This window comes from Scyliorhinus torazame, chromosome 14 (assembly GCF_047496885.1).
Source record: "Scyliorhinus torazame isolate Kashiwa2021f chromosome 14, sScyTor2.1, whole genome shotgun sequence".
NCBI lineage: Eukaryota > Metazoa > Chordata > Chondrichthyes > Carcharhiniformes > Scyliorhinidae > Scyliorhinus > Scyliorhinus torazame.
Window position 1 is genome coordinate 200,416,752 of NC_092720.1, and position 15,850 is coordinate 200,432,601.

General features: G+C 46.5%; 1 protein-coding gene across 1 annotated transcript; it reads right to left on the minus strand.

The window, feature by feature from the left end:
* Positions 1–4,537: 4,537 nt before the first annotated feature.
* LOC140390345 (zinc-binding protein A33-like) lies at positions 4,538–12,417 on the minus strand. The gene is made up of 6 exons (XM_072475417.1): positions 11,979–12,417; positions 11,506–11,601; positions 9,956–10,189; positions 8,924–8,946; positions 8,721–8,839; positions 4,538–5,386 (listed from the first exon to the last, which is right to left on the minus strand). The coding sequence occupies exons 1-6, from the start codon at positions 12,378–12,380 to the stop codon at positions 4,854–4,856; spliced, it is 1,407 nt and encodes a 468-aa protein (XP_072331518.1). The 5' UTR covers positions 12,381–12,417; the 3' UTR covers positions 4,538–4,853.
* Between the last annotated feature and the right edge of the window lie 3,433 nt (positions 12,418–15,850).

A 15,850-nucleotide genomic window follows, 5' to 3' on the forward strand; every position in this document is an offset into this window, starting at 1 on the left:
CCCTGAGCCCCTCCTTATCCTCTCTCCACCCTGTCTCCACCTAACCCTCATTCTTACAAAAAACATCTTTTTGAAAATGTCCACCCCCATCTCCAACCTCCCCCTTGTTCCCCAAATTCCTGGAGAGTCTCTTTCTCTCTCCCAAATCCGGGCCCATCTTTCCCCCCTCAATCCTGCCTGAACCTCTCCGATCAGCTTCTGGACAGGAAGATGGAAAGTTGGTGCCGAGTTTGTGTAACTGGAGTGAAGAGGAACAACGCTGTGTTGGAGCTGCTCATTTCTCAGATGCTGCACATTCTCTGCCTGTGGGGAGAAGCGTCTCGAACAACAGATTCAGTCTCAATATTGTCTGATTTACGCTGCTGTCGGGTCCCTTTGGATGTTTTACTGCATTGAAGGCGCTATATAAATGTAATTTGTTGTTGCCTCTGACTGAATCAAAGTGTTTGTGCTGGAAACTGTCCTGAGGGGGGTCTTCAGTCCCAGTCAGAGACCCTGACAGACAGACACACACACAGACACACACGCAAATACACACACAGACCCAGACACACACAGACAGGCACACACATATACACACACTCTCAGAGAGACACACACACTCAGATAGACAGACAGACACCCACAGAGACATACTCACACACACAGACACACCCTACCTCGGCAGAGCTTCCATTTACTGGAGAGTGATGAAGGGTCAGGCTCTGTCAGTCACTAGATCACATTTACACATCAGGAACTGGGACATCGACTGCACAATAACATCTTTAAATTCCTGTTCACCTCCAACTCCATCCGCTTGTTAATCTTCTGTTAGTTTGAACAAATCGTGAAGCTGATTCTGCTATTGCTTCACCCGCAGTTTGTGATCATCTCACGAGACATGTTACTGAGACAGTGATGCTCATTCAAGGATATTCGACTGGGGTGGCAGCACTCAATGGGAGACAGTGAATCAGCCTCTTGTTGAACATTCTGGACAATATCCCTTTTCATTGAATCCCACTGGGAGTCACTGTGAGTACATCGAGCCCGGATTTAAAATATTGCTTCACCTGAAACAAGGGCCTCGTCTCCATCCCCAAACCCAGTCAGAGTGAGTCCAGCCCTGAGCTGCTGGGCAAGGACACACTCCCTCTATTTGAACCGCGTCCCCTGCCCTGTTCTCAGTGAACGGCAGTGACCTCCTCATTCTAATCACTCTCTGGGTAAAGATGTTTCTCCTGAATTCCCGATTGGATTTCCCAGTGACTCCCATATCTGAGGGGATTCTGATCCCCACACGGTGGGGACCGTCGGTGGCCACGTTTGAGGAATTGTCCGTCGCGCGGGCGGGAATGTGTAAAATGGAAACATTTGTACAGATTGTAACATTGTGTGCGGGGGAGGATGTTCCCCAGGTTGCTGATGTTTTTGTATTATTTAATTTATTTGGAATAAAATACATTAAAAAAACTTTTCCTACTTCATGGATACAAAAATCCTTCTGTCTCCCAATATTTATCAGTCTCTCATCTTTTAAAGATATCCGAGATCCTCATGTCAAAGTGGATAATTCTACAGAACATGTTGGGTATTGAGCCCCTCCAGCCTGTTCCACCATTCAGTCAGCTCATAGCTGATCTGTATCTGAACCACATTTACTCACCTTGGTTTTATAATCTTTGTGTGAAGAAGCGCTTCCTGAAATCCCCCCTTGATCTCTCTCATCCTGACCCACACTTTCCCCAGGTTGGCTGGAAGGGCTTTACATGGAGCAGCGCCGCCATCTGCTGGCGGTACTGTGAATGACCACTTGCACTGTCAGCTGCCTTTCAGTTGGAGATCATTGAGTGAGGCCATAATAAATATAAGAATAATAATCTTTATTATTGTCACAAGTCGGCTTACATTAACACTGCAATGAAGTTACTGTGAAAAGCCCCTTATCGCCACATTCCGGCGCCTGTTCGGGTACACAGAGGGAGAATTCAGAATATCCAAATTAACTAACAGCACATCTTTCGGGACTTGTGGGAGGCGGAGCACCCGGAGGAAACCCACCACAGACACAGGGAGAACCTGTGGATCCACACAGACAGTGGCCCAAGTAGGGAATCGCTCCAGGGACCCTGGAGCTGTGTAGCAACAGTGCTAACCACTGTGCTACAGTGCTGCCCACTATTCTCTATATGAACCATCTGAACCCCTCGATTAGATTCCAGTCTGTGACTCACTCCCGGGTATCCATTATTCTGTATATAAACCATCTGAACCCCTCGATTAGATTCCAGTCTGTGACTCACTCCCGGGTATCCATTATTCTATATATAAACCATCTGAACCCCTCGATTAGATTCCAGTCTGTAACTCACTCCCAGGTATCCATTATTCTTTTTATAAACCATCTGAACCCCTCGATTAGATTCCAGTCTGTAAGTCACTGCCAGGTATCCATTATTCTATATATAAACCATCTGAACCCCTCGATTAGATTCCAGTCTGTAACTCACTTCCAGATATCCATTATTCGATATATAAACCACCTAAACCCCTCGATTAGATTCCAGTGTGTAACTCACTCCCAGGTATCTATTATTCTATATATAAACCATCTGAACCCCTCAATTAGATTCCAGTCTGTAACTCACTCCCAGGTATTCATTATTCTATATCCAAACCATCTGAACCCCTCGATTAGATTCCAGTCTGTAACTCAGTCCCAGGTATTCATTATTCTATATATAAACCATCTGAACCCCTCGATTAGATTCCAGTCTGTAACTCACTCCCAGGTATCCATTATTCTATCTCTAAACCATCTGAACCCCTCGATTAGATTCCAGTCTGTAACTCACCCCCAGGCATCCATTATTCTATATATAAACCATCTGAACCCCTCGATTAGATTACAGTCTGTAACTCACTCCCAGGTATCCATTATTCTATATATAAACCATCTGAACCCCTCGATTAGATTCCAGTGTGTAACTCACTGTATCCCATCCCACCTTTAACTGTATCAAATTCACCCCACCCAGCACCTCACTCTCCACCTAATCTCTCCCCCAACTCCTCCTCCCATTTCTCCTGAATCCTCATCACGTGCATTCCCCCTGCTTCCCCAGCCACCCGTATCGGTCCCCAATCCTACCCTCCTCCTCCATGTCTGGAAGCAGCAGCCGTTCCAATGGGACATACTTCGGCAGCCTGGGGAACCCTTTACACACCATCCGTGCAAAGTCACTCACTTGTAGATACCTAAAATCACTCCCCCCTCGGGAGCTCTCCCATCTCCCGCAGCTCTTCCAGACTGGCAAACCTCTCCTCCAAATATAAATCCCTGGCCCTCATCAACCCCACCTCTCTCCACCTCCTGTACATGCCATCCGTCTCCCCCGGTTTGAATCCGTGGTTCACACACAACAGTGTTAGCACCGACATCCCCTCCATCCGAAACTGTCTCCTCAGCTGGTTCCACACCCTAACCGTGGACTGTACAACCGGGCTCTCCATATATCTCCTCGGTGACAACGGTAGTGCCACCGTTACCATGGCCCTGAAGCTGGGCCCCCTACAGGACTCCTCCTCCATCCTAACCCATTCCGGTCTCTCTCCCTCCCACTATCACCTCACTTTCTCCACATTCACCACCCAATAAAAGTTAACATGCAGATACAGTGAACTATTAGGAAGGTAAATGTATCTTAGCCTTTATTACAACGGGGCTGAAGTATAAGACTATAAGTCTTGCTGCAATGTAACAGGGATTGAGTGTGGTCACAGCTGGATGACTGTGGACAGTTTTAGTCTCCGTACCTGAGGAAACATGTACTTACCTTAGAGGGAGCAATGAAGGTTCACGGAATTGATTCTTGGGATGAAAGGGTTTTCCAATATGCGGAAGGATTGAGTTGGATGGATCAATATTGTTTGAAGTTTAGAAGAATAACAGGTTTCTTATTGAAACATGTACAATTCTCAGAGATCGTGACAGGGTAGTTGCTGAGACTCGTCCAGAACGAGGGGGTCACAGAATCAGGATAAGGGGTTGTCCATTTAAGACTGAGATGAGGAGAAATTCCTTCCCTCAGAGAGAGTTGTGAATCTTTGGGATTCTCTCTCTCGGTGAGATGTCAGTGAGTATATTCCACACAGAGATCGATATATTCCTGAGTACAAAGAGAATGAAGGGATAGGATGGGAATATGGAGTCGGTGTCGATGTTCAGACAGGATCTTACTGAATGGTCACATGTCCTACTCCGGAACCTATTCTGATATTCTCATTCCTGATGCCACCACCTGGAGGTTCCCTTCCAGTCACTCACCATCCCGACTGGGAAACATATCGGCCGTTCCTTCACTGTGACTCGGTCAGAATCCTGGAACTCCCTCCCTAACAGCACTGTGGGTGTACCTACACCATCTTCTCAAGGGCAATTAGGGATGGGTAACGAGGGCTCAGCCAGCGACATCCACATCCCAGACAGGAGAGAAAACATTCTTTCTGCTCATTCACTGAATCGATAATCATCACACCAGGTGTCAGTCCCGTCTTCAAATGAAACATTTATTCAAGGGAGGAAATAAAATAAAGATTCACAATGAATTGTTCGAGAGCTGGGCACAGTTACCACAATTCAGGAGATTTTGCTTCATTCTATACCAGCCCAGTGTTTCTGGGTCCCATTATATTCAGAGAGGGACAGTGGGATGGGTGGAGAATCTGAGTTAAATTTACAGAATAAACAATACAGAAACACACTCACCCCCTGACAGCACACAGCAGAGAATCAGGACAACATGAGCTGTTCAGACAGTGAATCAGGCTTCTCACTAAAACTCCGACCTCCCAAAACGTGTCCCACTGTGTTAGCCAGTGAGCAGTGTGAGTGGGTCAGGGTTATCACCAGGCTTATCATTACAAGGATTAACGATGGGGTAGAGTTTCTCGGTGAATGTGTCAGTGAAGGTGTACAGGTGAGACATGTCCTCAGCATCGTAAAATGACACCTGTCCTCCCTCATAATCCAGGTAAATTCCCAACTTCCGGGGCTTCACTTTCCGCTGGGTGATGACATCTGGGATTTTCAATGATTTGCAGTGAGGAGACCGGGCAATGACCCAGAATCCATTCTCAGGTGAATGTGTGATGTTTGCTTTCCTGTTGACAGACTCTCTGCAGACACCCACAACCCAGTAAGGCTTGTTTCCAAGACCCACCTCCCAGTAGTGTCTCCCTGATGTGAAACTCTGGGAGCTCAAAACATACAAGTGTTTATTAAATCTTCCCGGATGATCAGGGAGATCTTGCTCCTCATTTCCGAACCTCACACTAGTCAGATCCTGGGAAATGATGAGCTGGTTGTTTGCCGTCTCTGGGTCCAGGGTGAGAGATGCTGGAACTGGAAGAGAACATGATTGGGAAGCTGTTACTGTGAGAAAAACAGGAGTGAATGCCGAGACGTGTACAGACGGTGATGGAACATCACCACTTTCCTCAGCCCAGGAACTGTGGAAGCTGAGAGACAGGGGGCCGGAATCTCTGTTTCCCCGTGCCGAAACCACGGCACGCGCTGGTTTGCCGTGGGTCACGGTGCTCCGCCCCCTCCAAATCAGCGTCACCGAGACCCGCGCCCGCGCATTCGCCACGAAGTTTGAATATAATTATCGGGCCCACCTGTGATGTTCTGCCTCCGATGGGCCGAGTTCCCGACGATGCGGCCACGCGTGGTCTCAGCATTCGCGAGCCTGGCGTGGCGGCTGCGGAGAGAGAGTGGGCATGCGGACAGTGTCCAGCGCCACCATACTGCGCCGAGAGCCGGGCCGCTGGCCGGGGGGGGGCTTCTGCCAGGGATTGGGGGAGGGGGGCTTCTGCCAGGGCTGTGGGGTCGGGGTGGACGGGCTCATGGTCCAGGACAACCGGTGTCATCGTTTCTGTGCGATCGGTGCGTGTGCGTGTGGGGGGTGTAGGCGTCCGCACAGCTGCAGCTTGTCAGCCCTGCGCGTGTCCAGCGCGGACCCGCCGATTCTCCCACCATTTTCCGTGTGTTCCGCGGATGTTTCACGCAATGCCGGTGCTAGCCCCTCACTGGTAACGGAATCGGTGCGTGTGCGCAACCGATGTTTCCGTCGTCAAAGACCGTGGATCGTTGGTGTCAGCATTTAAGATGCAGGAACGGAGAATCCAGCCCAGGAGATCTGAAGAAATGTCTCCCCATTCCCTCAGCTCCATTCACTCGGCTCAGATCAGCATCAATTCACTGGGAATAAAGATCTCTCTCCAGTACAAGACCTCGGTTAAGACGAGTTGTAGGAAGTCGGTCATCGCCCTGAACTCAATCTACTGGAATCTGACACCAACGTTGATAATTTCAGCCCCCCCAGTGCTCACTGACCCTCATCAGCTTTGAACCCAGCAACACCTCGAACTTAAAATTCTTACTGTCCGCACCCTATCTCTGACACCTGGGGCAGCACGGTAGCATTGTGGATAGCACAACTGCTTCACAGCTCCAGAACTAACTAGTGACGTGTACATGTTCGGCATGAATAACTTGTACACTTTGCCTCTATTAGTAAAGACCAGAATACTTTATACTTTATTAACTGTTCTCTCCACCTGTCCTGCTACTTTTAATAACTTATACACATACACATCAGGTTCCTCTGCTCCTGCTCACTCATTAAAGTTGTGTCACTTATTTTATATTGTCTCTTCATGTTGTTTCTAACTAAATACACCACCTCTCCCTTCTCCGCATTGAACTTCATCTGCCACCTATCTGCATCTTACACCAACTTGTCTATATCCCTCTGAAGTTCAACACTATCCTCCTCACAGTTGACAAGACTTCCAAGTTTTATATAATCTTCAAACGTTGAAATTTCCCCCTGCACACCAAGATCTAGATCATTATTATAAATCAGGGAGGGAAGAAGTTCTAATAAAGACACCTGGGTAACACCACTCCGAACATTCCTCCAGCCCAAAAAATATCCATGAACTCTCTATGCTTCCTCTTATTCAAATGCCAATTTTGTTCCATGTTGCTGTTGTCCCTTTTAGTCCGTAAGCTATGACTTTTTTCACAAGTCTGTTCTGTGGCACTGTATCGAATCTCTTCTGAAAATCCACATGCACCATTATCCTCATTGACACTTTGTGTTATCAGTTTAAAAAACCCCAGAAAGTTATTTAAACATGACTTCCCCTTACAATCATCTATGAAACAGGTAGTAAGGCCTGAAATTGTCCAGTCCTCTGGCACCTCGCCTGAGTCGAGAGAAGATGGAGCATTATGGTCAGTGACACTGCAATTTCCACTGTCAACGCCTTGTCAACGTTTGTGACAGTTCATGGGCAGCCCGGTAGCATTGTGGATAGCACAATTGCTTCACAGCTCCAGGGTCCCAGGTTCGATTCCGGCTTGGGTCACTGTCTGTGCGGAGTCTGCACATCCTCCCCGTGTGTGCGTGGGTTTCCTCCGGGTGCTCCGGTTTCCTCCCACAGTCCAAAGATGTGCAGGTTAGGTGGATTGGCCAAGCTAAAATTGCCCTTAGTGTCCAAAATTGCCCTTAGTGTTGGGTGGGGTTACTGGGTTATGGGGATAGGGTGGAAGTGTTGACCTTGGGTAGGGTGCTCTTTCCAAGAGCCGGTGCAGATGGGCTGAATGGCCTCCTTCTGCGCTGTAAATTCTATGATAATCCAATAACTTGTCCATGTTGAAGCCTTCCAGTGACAGGGTTTCCTCCTCTCTTACCATGGCCTGCCTTGTATGAAGGGACCATGTGTATTGTAAGTAAATTTGATGGTGACAGATAGAGGTAGCAAAGTATGTTGTGAGGAGGACACAGAGACACGGAATTTCATTCCCAAGTTGGGTGGGCGGGGTGGATAGTTTTGTTACTTTGCAAAACCAGCTCGGGGGAATCTGCCCTGAGCCACGGCATTTCCGCTGTAGGAGGCCGTGTGCATAGTGAGTCCGGCCAGTCACCCCGAGCAACAACGTGGAGGCAGCTACAGGGGCAACCAAATGGCAAGGTGGGCTGTTTGAAAGACTCACCTGTGTGCTCAGGGGATCCATACTCGTTACAATAAAAAGAATGAAACATAAATAATTACATCTGGAGTATTGTCTACAGTTTTGGTCCACTTACCTAAGGGATATAATTGCATTGGAAACAATTCCGAGAAGCTTCACTGGGCTCATTCCGGGATGAAGGGGTTGTTTTATGGGGAAAGGTTGAACCGGTTGGAACGATACTCATTGGAGTTTAGAAGAATGAAAGGTGATCTTCGTGAAGCATCCAGGACTCAGAGCAGGATTGACAGGACCGATGCTGAGAGGATGTTTAATCAATAGGAATCTACAACGAGGTGTCACCGTTTAAAAATAAGCGACCTCTCATTTAAGATGGAGACGAGGAGGAATTTCTTCTCCGAGGGTCATCGGTCTCTGGAATTCTCTCCCACAGAGAGTTAGGGACATGGGTCATTGAATATGTTCAAGGCTGAGTCAGACAGATGTTGATGGACAGGTGAGTTAAGGGTTATCGGGGATGGGCAGAAGCACCGGGTTGAGGCCACAATAGGATTAACTATTATCTTGTTGAATGGCAGAGCAGGCTCAATGGGCGAGTCCGACTCTTATTTCTGATGATCATTTCATCAGTGCGTCAAACCTCATTAATCACGTGGATAACAGCAGGGAGACGGTAATATACAGAGAATGATACCTGGAGAAATCACTGCTCTCATTTCCCTCCACACTTTGATGTATTTGAATGGTTCAACAGCGATATCCACAGGTAACTGAGTGGAGACAGTTCCAGGCTTGTGAAACTCCATCTGACTCCTGTAAAAACAGGTCTGGAAATCAGTGTGTGTTAGAGAGACAGGAGTGATCGCATCACAAAACTGTTTCTTTAAATCTGCTTACCTCATCAACAGGTCCTGAATATCCTGAGGGGAAAGAAACAGAATAGATATGATAGAGTCAGATTAAAAAGTTCTTGTTGCTGTAAATCCCGAGTAGAAATTAAGAGGGACAGAATCGAGACAAGGAATCAGATAGAAAATAACTTTTACTTTTTCCTTTCATTCCCTCTCTGAGCTCATCCTGGTCATCAGACCCACCTCCTGTCCCCTCCATCCTCTTCCCCAAAACTACTGATCTCCCAAACTCCCCTCCTGGTCCCCATGTTAGCGGGATTGTCTCTCCTTTAAATCTACATCTTCACCCCTCTCGCCTCCTCATTATTCTCGATCAGTCTGCAACCTTTGACACGGTCGATCACACCATCCTCCTCCACCGCCTCTCCACTGTTGTCCAGCTGGGTGTTCTGCCCGCACCAGTTCCCACTCTTATCTCTCTAACCGTAGCCCCCATCACCCCTGTGGTTGGTGAACTACATTGGCTCCCGGTTCAACAACGTATTGATGTTGAAAATTCTCATCCTTGTTTTCAAACTCCTCCATGGCCTCACTCCTCCCGATCTCTGTAACCTCCTCCAGCTCCACAACCCTCCGAGACATCCTCTAATTTGTGTCTCTTGTCCATCCCCGATATTAATCCCAACACTATTGCTGGCTGAGGCTTCATTTGAATCCAGCATTCGCAGGATCAGGAACAGCAAACCCACAGCTCAATAAAGATCCACCAACTCCACTTTAACAACGCATCTTAACCCCGTCCTCAGTAGAACTCCATGTGCAGCAGTGTAAACGTCTCCAGTTCCCAGCCCAGCTCTCTCTGAGTCCAATCATCAATCAGTGCCGTGGTTACACTGAGTATCGGAATCACACTGAGATTCTCTCACCTCATTCCCCATTGGACCCTTACTGACAGCAGAAAGAAACAATCACCCAACCAATCAGACTGAGGCCTTGCCCAATCCCAGAGGTTAAAGGTCAGAGTGCCCGCCCTCAGTCTCTGGAATGTTTCACTGGACAAGACAAAGAGATTTTGTACCTTGAGGAACTCTGGGGCCTCTTGTATCTCCAGCCTCGATTTTAGATCTCTTATTGCTCCTTCAAGAGAAGACATTTCAGCCATGGTTTTGGTTAAATTGCTCTCCATTTCCTCGAACACTTTATTGCTTTTTCTCTCCAACTCTGCTTTCATCAGCTCCTCCTTCTCAAACAGGAACTTGTGCATCTTTTCAAATTCACTGTTGATTTCATTTCTCAGTCTGTCAACTTCAGCCTGGAACAGATTGAATACAGAACGGAATAAAAAACGTTTATAATCCCAGTGTCCCTGGTCTCTGTCCACTGGGATATAGGAAAACAATTTGCATCCAGTACAACTAACAAATAATAACAGCTCACTACCGGCTCAATAATTTGATGGAATATTGGGTCTGTGGGAGTGAGTCACAAACAAACATTACAAAGTGATTCCAACGGTTAATCCTAAATAAGAACCATCAAGGTGTGAATTACAGACTGGAATTTAATCGAGGGTTTCAGATGGTTTATATATGGAATAATGCATACCTGGGAGTGAGTTACAGACTGGAATCTGTTCGAGGGGTTCAGATGGTTCATGTATAGAATAATGGATTCCTGGGAGTGAGTTACAGACTGGAATCTAATCGAGGGGTTCAGATGGTTTATATATAGAATAATGGATACCTGGGAGTGAGTTACAGACTGGAATCTAATCGAGGGGTTCAGATGGTTTATATATAGAATAATGGATTCCTGGGAGTGAGTTACAGACTGGAATCTAATCGAGGGGATCAGATGGTTTATACACAGAATAATGGATACCTGGGAGTGAGTTACAGATTGCAATCTAATTGAGGGGTTCAGATGGTTTATTTATAGAATAATGGATACCTGGGAGTGAGTTACAGACTGGAATCTAATCGAGGGGTTCAGATGGTTTATATATAGAATAATGGATTCCTGGGAGTGAGTTACAGACTGGAATCTAATCGAGGGGATCAGATGGTTTATATATAGAATAATGGATACCTGGGAGTGACTTACGGAATGGAATCTAATCGAGGGGTTCAGATGGTTTATATATAGAATAATGGATACCTGGGGGTGAGTTACAGATTGGAATCTAATCGAGGGGTTCAGATGGTTTATATATAGAATAATGGATACCTGGGAGTGAGTTACAGACTGGAATCTAATCGAGGGGTTCAGATGGTTTGTATATAGAATAATGGAAACCGGGGTGTGAGTTACAGTCTGGAATCTAATCGAGGGGTTCAGATGGTTTATATATAGAATAATGGATACACGGGAGTGAGTTACAGACAAGATTTATTTAATCAATTGATGTGATTGATTTGAGAGAGAAAATAAGACATTTTCACATTGTCATAATGATCTGCAGTTTACAGACGCTCCCTTATATTGCAGTTCGGGGAGCAGCTCGCAGTGTACGTTGGAGCAGCAGCATTTTATTCAGTAAAACTCTCTCTCTGACTGTGTGAGAGGCTCACTCACTCTCAATAACAAACACAGGGAAGTTTACACAAAGCCTAAAGGCCAGTCTCCTACCTTCATGTGTAAAATCCCATCCCCGCGTTCCCTTTTACTGTGGAGACTGAGGTCCATTTGCTTCTGCAGAGTTTCCAATGATGTTTCTAACTTGTTCTGAGACAGAAAGGACACAAAGGGGTTTGTCAAAGGAAACAATCATTGTCACATTCGGGAGGAGTTTGCTGTTTTAAATCGAGTGAGACTAGTGAGGTAGAGAAGGAGATATTCTCAGGATTGACACTCAATAAACAAAGTAGAAGCTGTGGGTTAATTCTGTTTGTTACAATTATCCTCCTCCAGGTTAATTCCCCTCCTCAATCAATCCTTTCCTCGTTCCAACCCTCTCCTCTTTACATTCCTCTCTCCTTCCCTACCCCTTTCTCTCCTGCCCTCTCTTCCCCTCCCCACATTCTACAAACACTCTCTCTCTCTATTACTTACACCCTGTCCCTCTTCCCCATCTACCTGTGTCAGTAACAGTGATCCAGTACCTTGTATATCTGGGCTGCCTCCTTTATTGGGATCACACTGTGCGTCTTATGATCTCTGGACATCCCACACACCAGACAGATCGCTTTGTGTTCATCTTCACAGAAGAGTTTCAGCTTCTCCTCGTGTTCCTGACAGTAAAACTCCTCCTGTGGCTGTGTCACCTTCACCTTCTGCCCTCTGAACTTCTCCACGATGTTAATCAGGGTCCGAGCGGGCCTGACGTTCCTCTGGGTGAAGACCTGTCGACACTGGGGGCAGGAAACATCGCCCGGGACCTTCTGCCAACTCTGAGAGATGCAGGAGCTGCAGAAATGATGTCCACATTCCAGAAACACCGGCTGGGTGAATATCTCCAGACAGATGGGACAGGTTAGTTCCTGTGTGAGATCTGGAGACGCCATCCCAGTGCTCAGAGTCTCTCACTCCTTCCCTGTTCCAGCTCTGTCACTTTCAATTCCTGTTCAGGGCTGCACTTCCTGGATTTCACTTCACGTGATCAGTGACACCCTCAGTGTCAGGAACTTTAGAATTAAATCAAACTGACCCCTTTATTGTGTCTGGAGCCCCTCCCTCACCCCTGAGCCCCTCCTTATTCTCTCTCCACCCTGTCTCCACCTGACCCTCATTCTTACAAAAAACATCTTTTTGAAAATGTCCACCCCCATCTCCAACCTCCCCCTTGTTCCCCAAATTCCTGGAGAGTCTCTTTCTCTCTCCCAAATCCGGGCCCATCTTTCCCCCCTCAATCCTGCCTGAACCTCTCCGATCAGCTTTTGGACAGGAAGATGGAAAGTTGGTGCCTAGTTTGTGTAACTGGAGTGAAGAGGAACAACGCTGTGTTGGAGCTGCTCATTTCTCAGATGCTGCACATTCTCTGCCTGTGGGGAGAAGCGTCTCGAACAACAGATTCAGTCTCAATGTTGTCTGATTCACGCTGCTGTCGAGTCCCTTTGGATGTTTTACTGCATTGAAGGCGCTATATAAATGTAATTTGTGCTGGAAACTGTCCTGAGGGGGGGGGGGGGGGGTCTTCAGTCCCAGTCAGAGACCCTGACAGACAGACACACACGCAAATACACACACAGACCCAGACACACATAGACACACACAGACAGGCACACACATATACACACACTCTCAGAGAGACACACACACTCAGATAGACAGACAGACACCCACAGAGACACACTCACACACACAGACACACCCTACCTAGGCAGAGCTTCCATTTACTGGAGAGTGATGAAGGGACAGGCTCTGTCAGTCACTAGATCACATTTACACATCAGGAACTGGGACATCGACTGCACAATAACATCTTTAAATTCCTGTTCACCTCCTGCTCCATCCGCTTGTTAATCTTCTGTTAGTTTGAACAAATTGTGAAGCTGATTCTGCTATTGCCTCACAAGACATGTCACTGAGACAGTGATGCTCATTAAAGGATATTCGACTGGGGTGGCAGCACTCAATGGGAGACAGTGAATCAGCGTCTTGTTGAACTATCTGGACAATATCCCTTTCCATTGAATCCCACTGGGAGTCACTGTGAGTACATCGAGCCCGGATTTAAAATATTGCTTCACCTGAAACAAGGGCCTCGTCTCCATCCCCAAACCCAGTCAGAGTGAGTCCAGCCCTGAGCTGCTGGGCAAGGACACACTCCCTCTATTTGAACCGCGTCCCCTGCCCTGTTCTCAGTGAAGGGCAGTGACCTCCTCATTGTAATCACTCTCTGGGTAAAGATGTTTCTCCTGAATTCCCGATTGGATTTCCCAGTGACTCCCATATCTGAGGGGATTCTGATCCCCACACGGTGGGGATCGTCGGTGGCCACGTTTGAGGAATAGTCCGTCGCGCGGGCGGGAATGTGTAAAATGGAAACATTTGTCCAGATTGTAACATTGTGTGCTGGGGAGAATGTTCCCCAGGTTGCTGATGTTTTTGTATTATTTAATTTATTTGGAATAAAATACATTAAAAAAAACTTTTCCTACTTCATGGATACACAAATCCTTCTGTCTCCCAATATTTATCAGTCTCTCATCTTTTAAAGATATCCTGAGATCCTCATGTCAAAGTGGATAATTTTACAGAACATGTTGGGTATTGAGCCCCTCCAGCCTGTTCCACCATTCAGTCAGCTCATAGCTGATCTGTATCTGAACCACATTTACTCACCTTGGTTTTATAATCTTTGTGTGAAGAAGCGTTTCCTGAAATCCCCCCTTGATCTCTCTCATCCTGACCCACACTTTCCCCAGGTTGGCTGGAAGGGCTTGACATGGAGCAGCGCCGCCATCTGCTGGCAGTACTGTGAATGACCACTTGCACAGTCAGCTGCCTTTCAGTTGGAGATCATTGAGTGAGGCCATAATAAATATAAGAATAATAATCTTTATTATTGTCACAAGTCGGCTTACATTAACACTGCAATGAAGTTACTGTGAAAAGCCCCTTATCGCCACATTCCGGCGCCTGTTCGGGTACACAGAGGGAGAATTCAGAATATCCAAATTACCTAACAGCACATCTTTCGGGACTTGTGGGAGGAAACCGGAGCAGCCGGAGGACACCCACACCGACACAGGGAGAACCTGTGGATCCACACAGACAGTGGCCCACTAGGGAATCGCTCCAGGGACCCTGGAGCTGTGTAGCAACAGTGCTAACCACTGTGCTACAGTGCTGCCCACTATTCTCTATATGAACCATCTGAACCCCTCGATTAGATTCCAGTCTGTGACTCACTCCCGGGTATCCATTATTCTGTATATAAACCATCTGAACCCCTCAATTAGATTCCAGTCTGTAACTCACTCCCAGATATCCATTATTCTATATATAAACCATCTGAACCCCTCGATTTGATTCCAGTCTGTAACTCACTCCCGGGTATCCATTATTCTATATATAAACCATCTGAACCCCTCGATTTGATTCCAGTCTGTGACTCACTCCCGGGTATCCATTATTCTATATATAAACCATCTGAACCCCTCGATTAGTTTCCAGTCTGTAACTCACTCCCAGGTATCCATTATTCTATATATAAACCATCTGAACCCCCCGATTAGATTCCAGTCTGTAACTCACTCCCAGGTATCCATTATGTTGTATATAAACCATCTGAACCCCTCGATTTGATTCCAGTCTGTAACTCACTCCCGGGTATCCATTATTCCATATATAAACCATCTGAACCCCTCGATTTGATTCCAGTCTGTGACTCACTCCCGGGTATCCATTATTCTATATATAAACCATCTGAACCCCTCGATTAGATTCCAGTCTGTAACTCACTCCCAGGTATCCATTATTCTTTTTATAAACCATCTGAACCCCTCGATTAGATTCCGGTCTGTAACTCACTGCCAGGTATTCATTATTCTATATATAAATCACCTGAACCCCTCGATTAGATTCCAGTCTGTAACTCACTTCCAGATATCCATTATTCGATATATAAACCACCTAAACCCCTCGATTAGATTCCAGTGTGTAACTCACTCCCAGGTATCTATTATTCTATATATAAACCATCTGAATCCCTCAATTAGATTCCAGTCTGTAACTCACTCCCAGGTATCCATTATTCTATATCCAAACCATCTGAACCCCTCGATTAGATTCCAGTCTGTAACTCAGTCCCAGGTATCCATTATTCTATATATAAACCATCTGAACCCCTCGATTAGATTCCAGTCTGTAACTCACTCCCAGGTATCCATTATTCTATCTCTAAACCATCTGAACCCCTCGATTAGATTCCAGTCTGTAACTCACTCCCAGGTATCCATTATTCTATATATAAACCATCTGAACCCCTCGATTAGATTCCAGTGTGTAACTCACTGTATCCCATCCCACC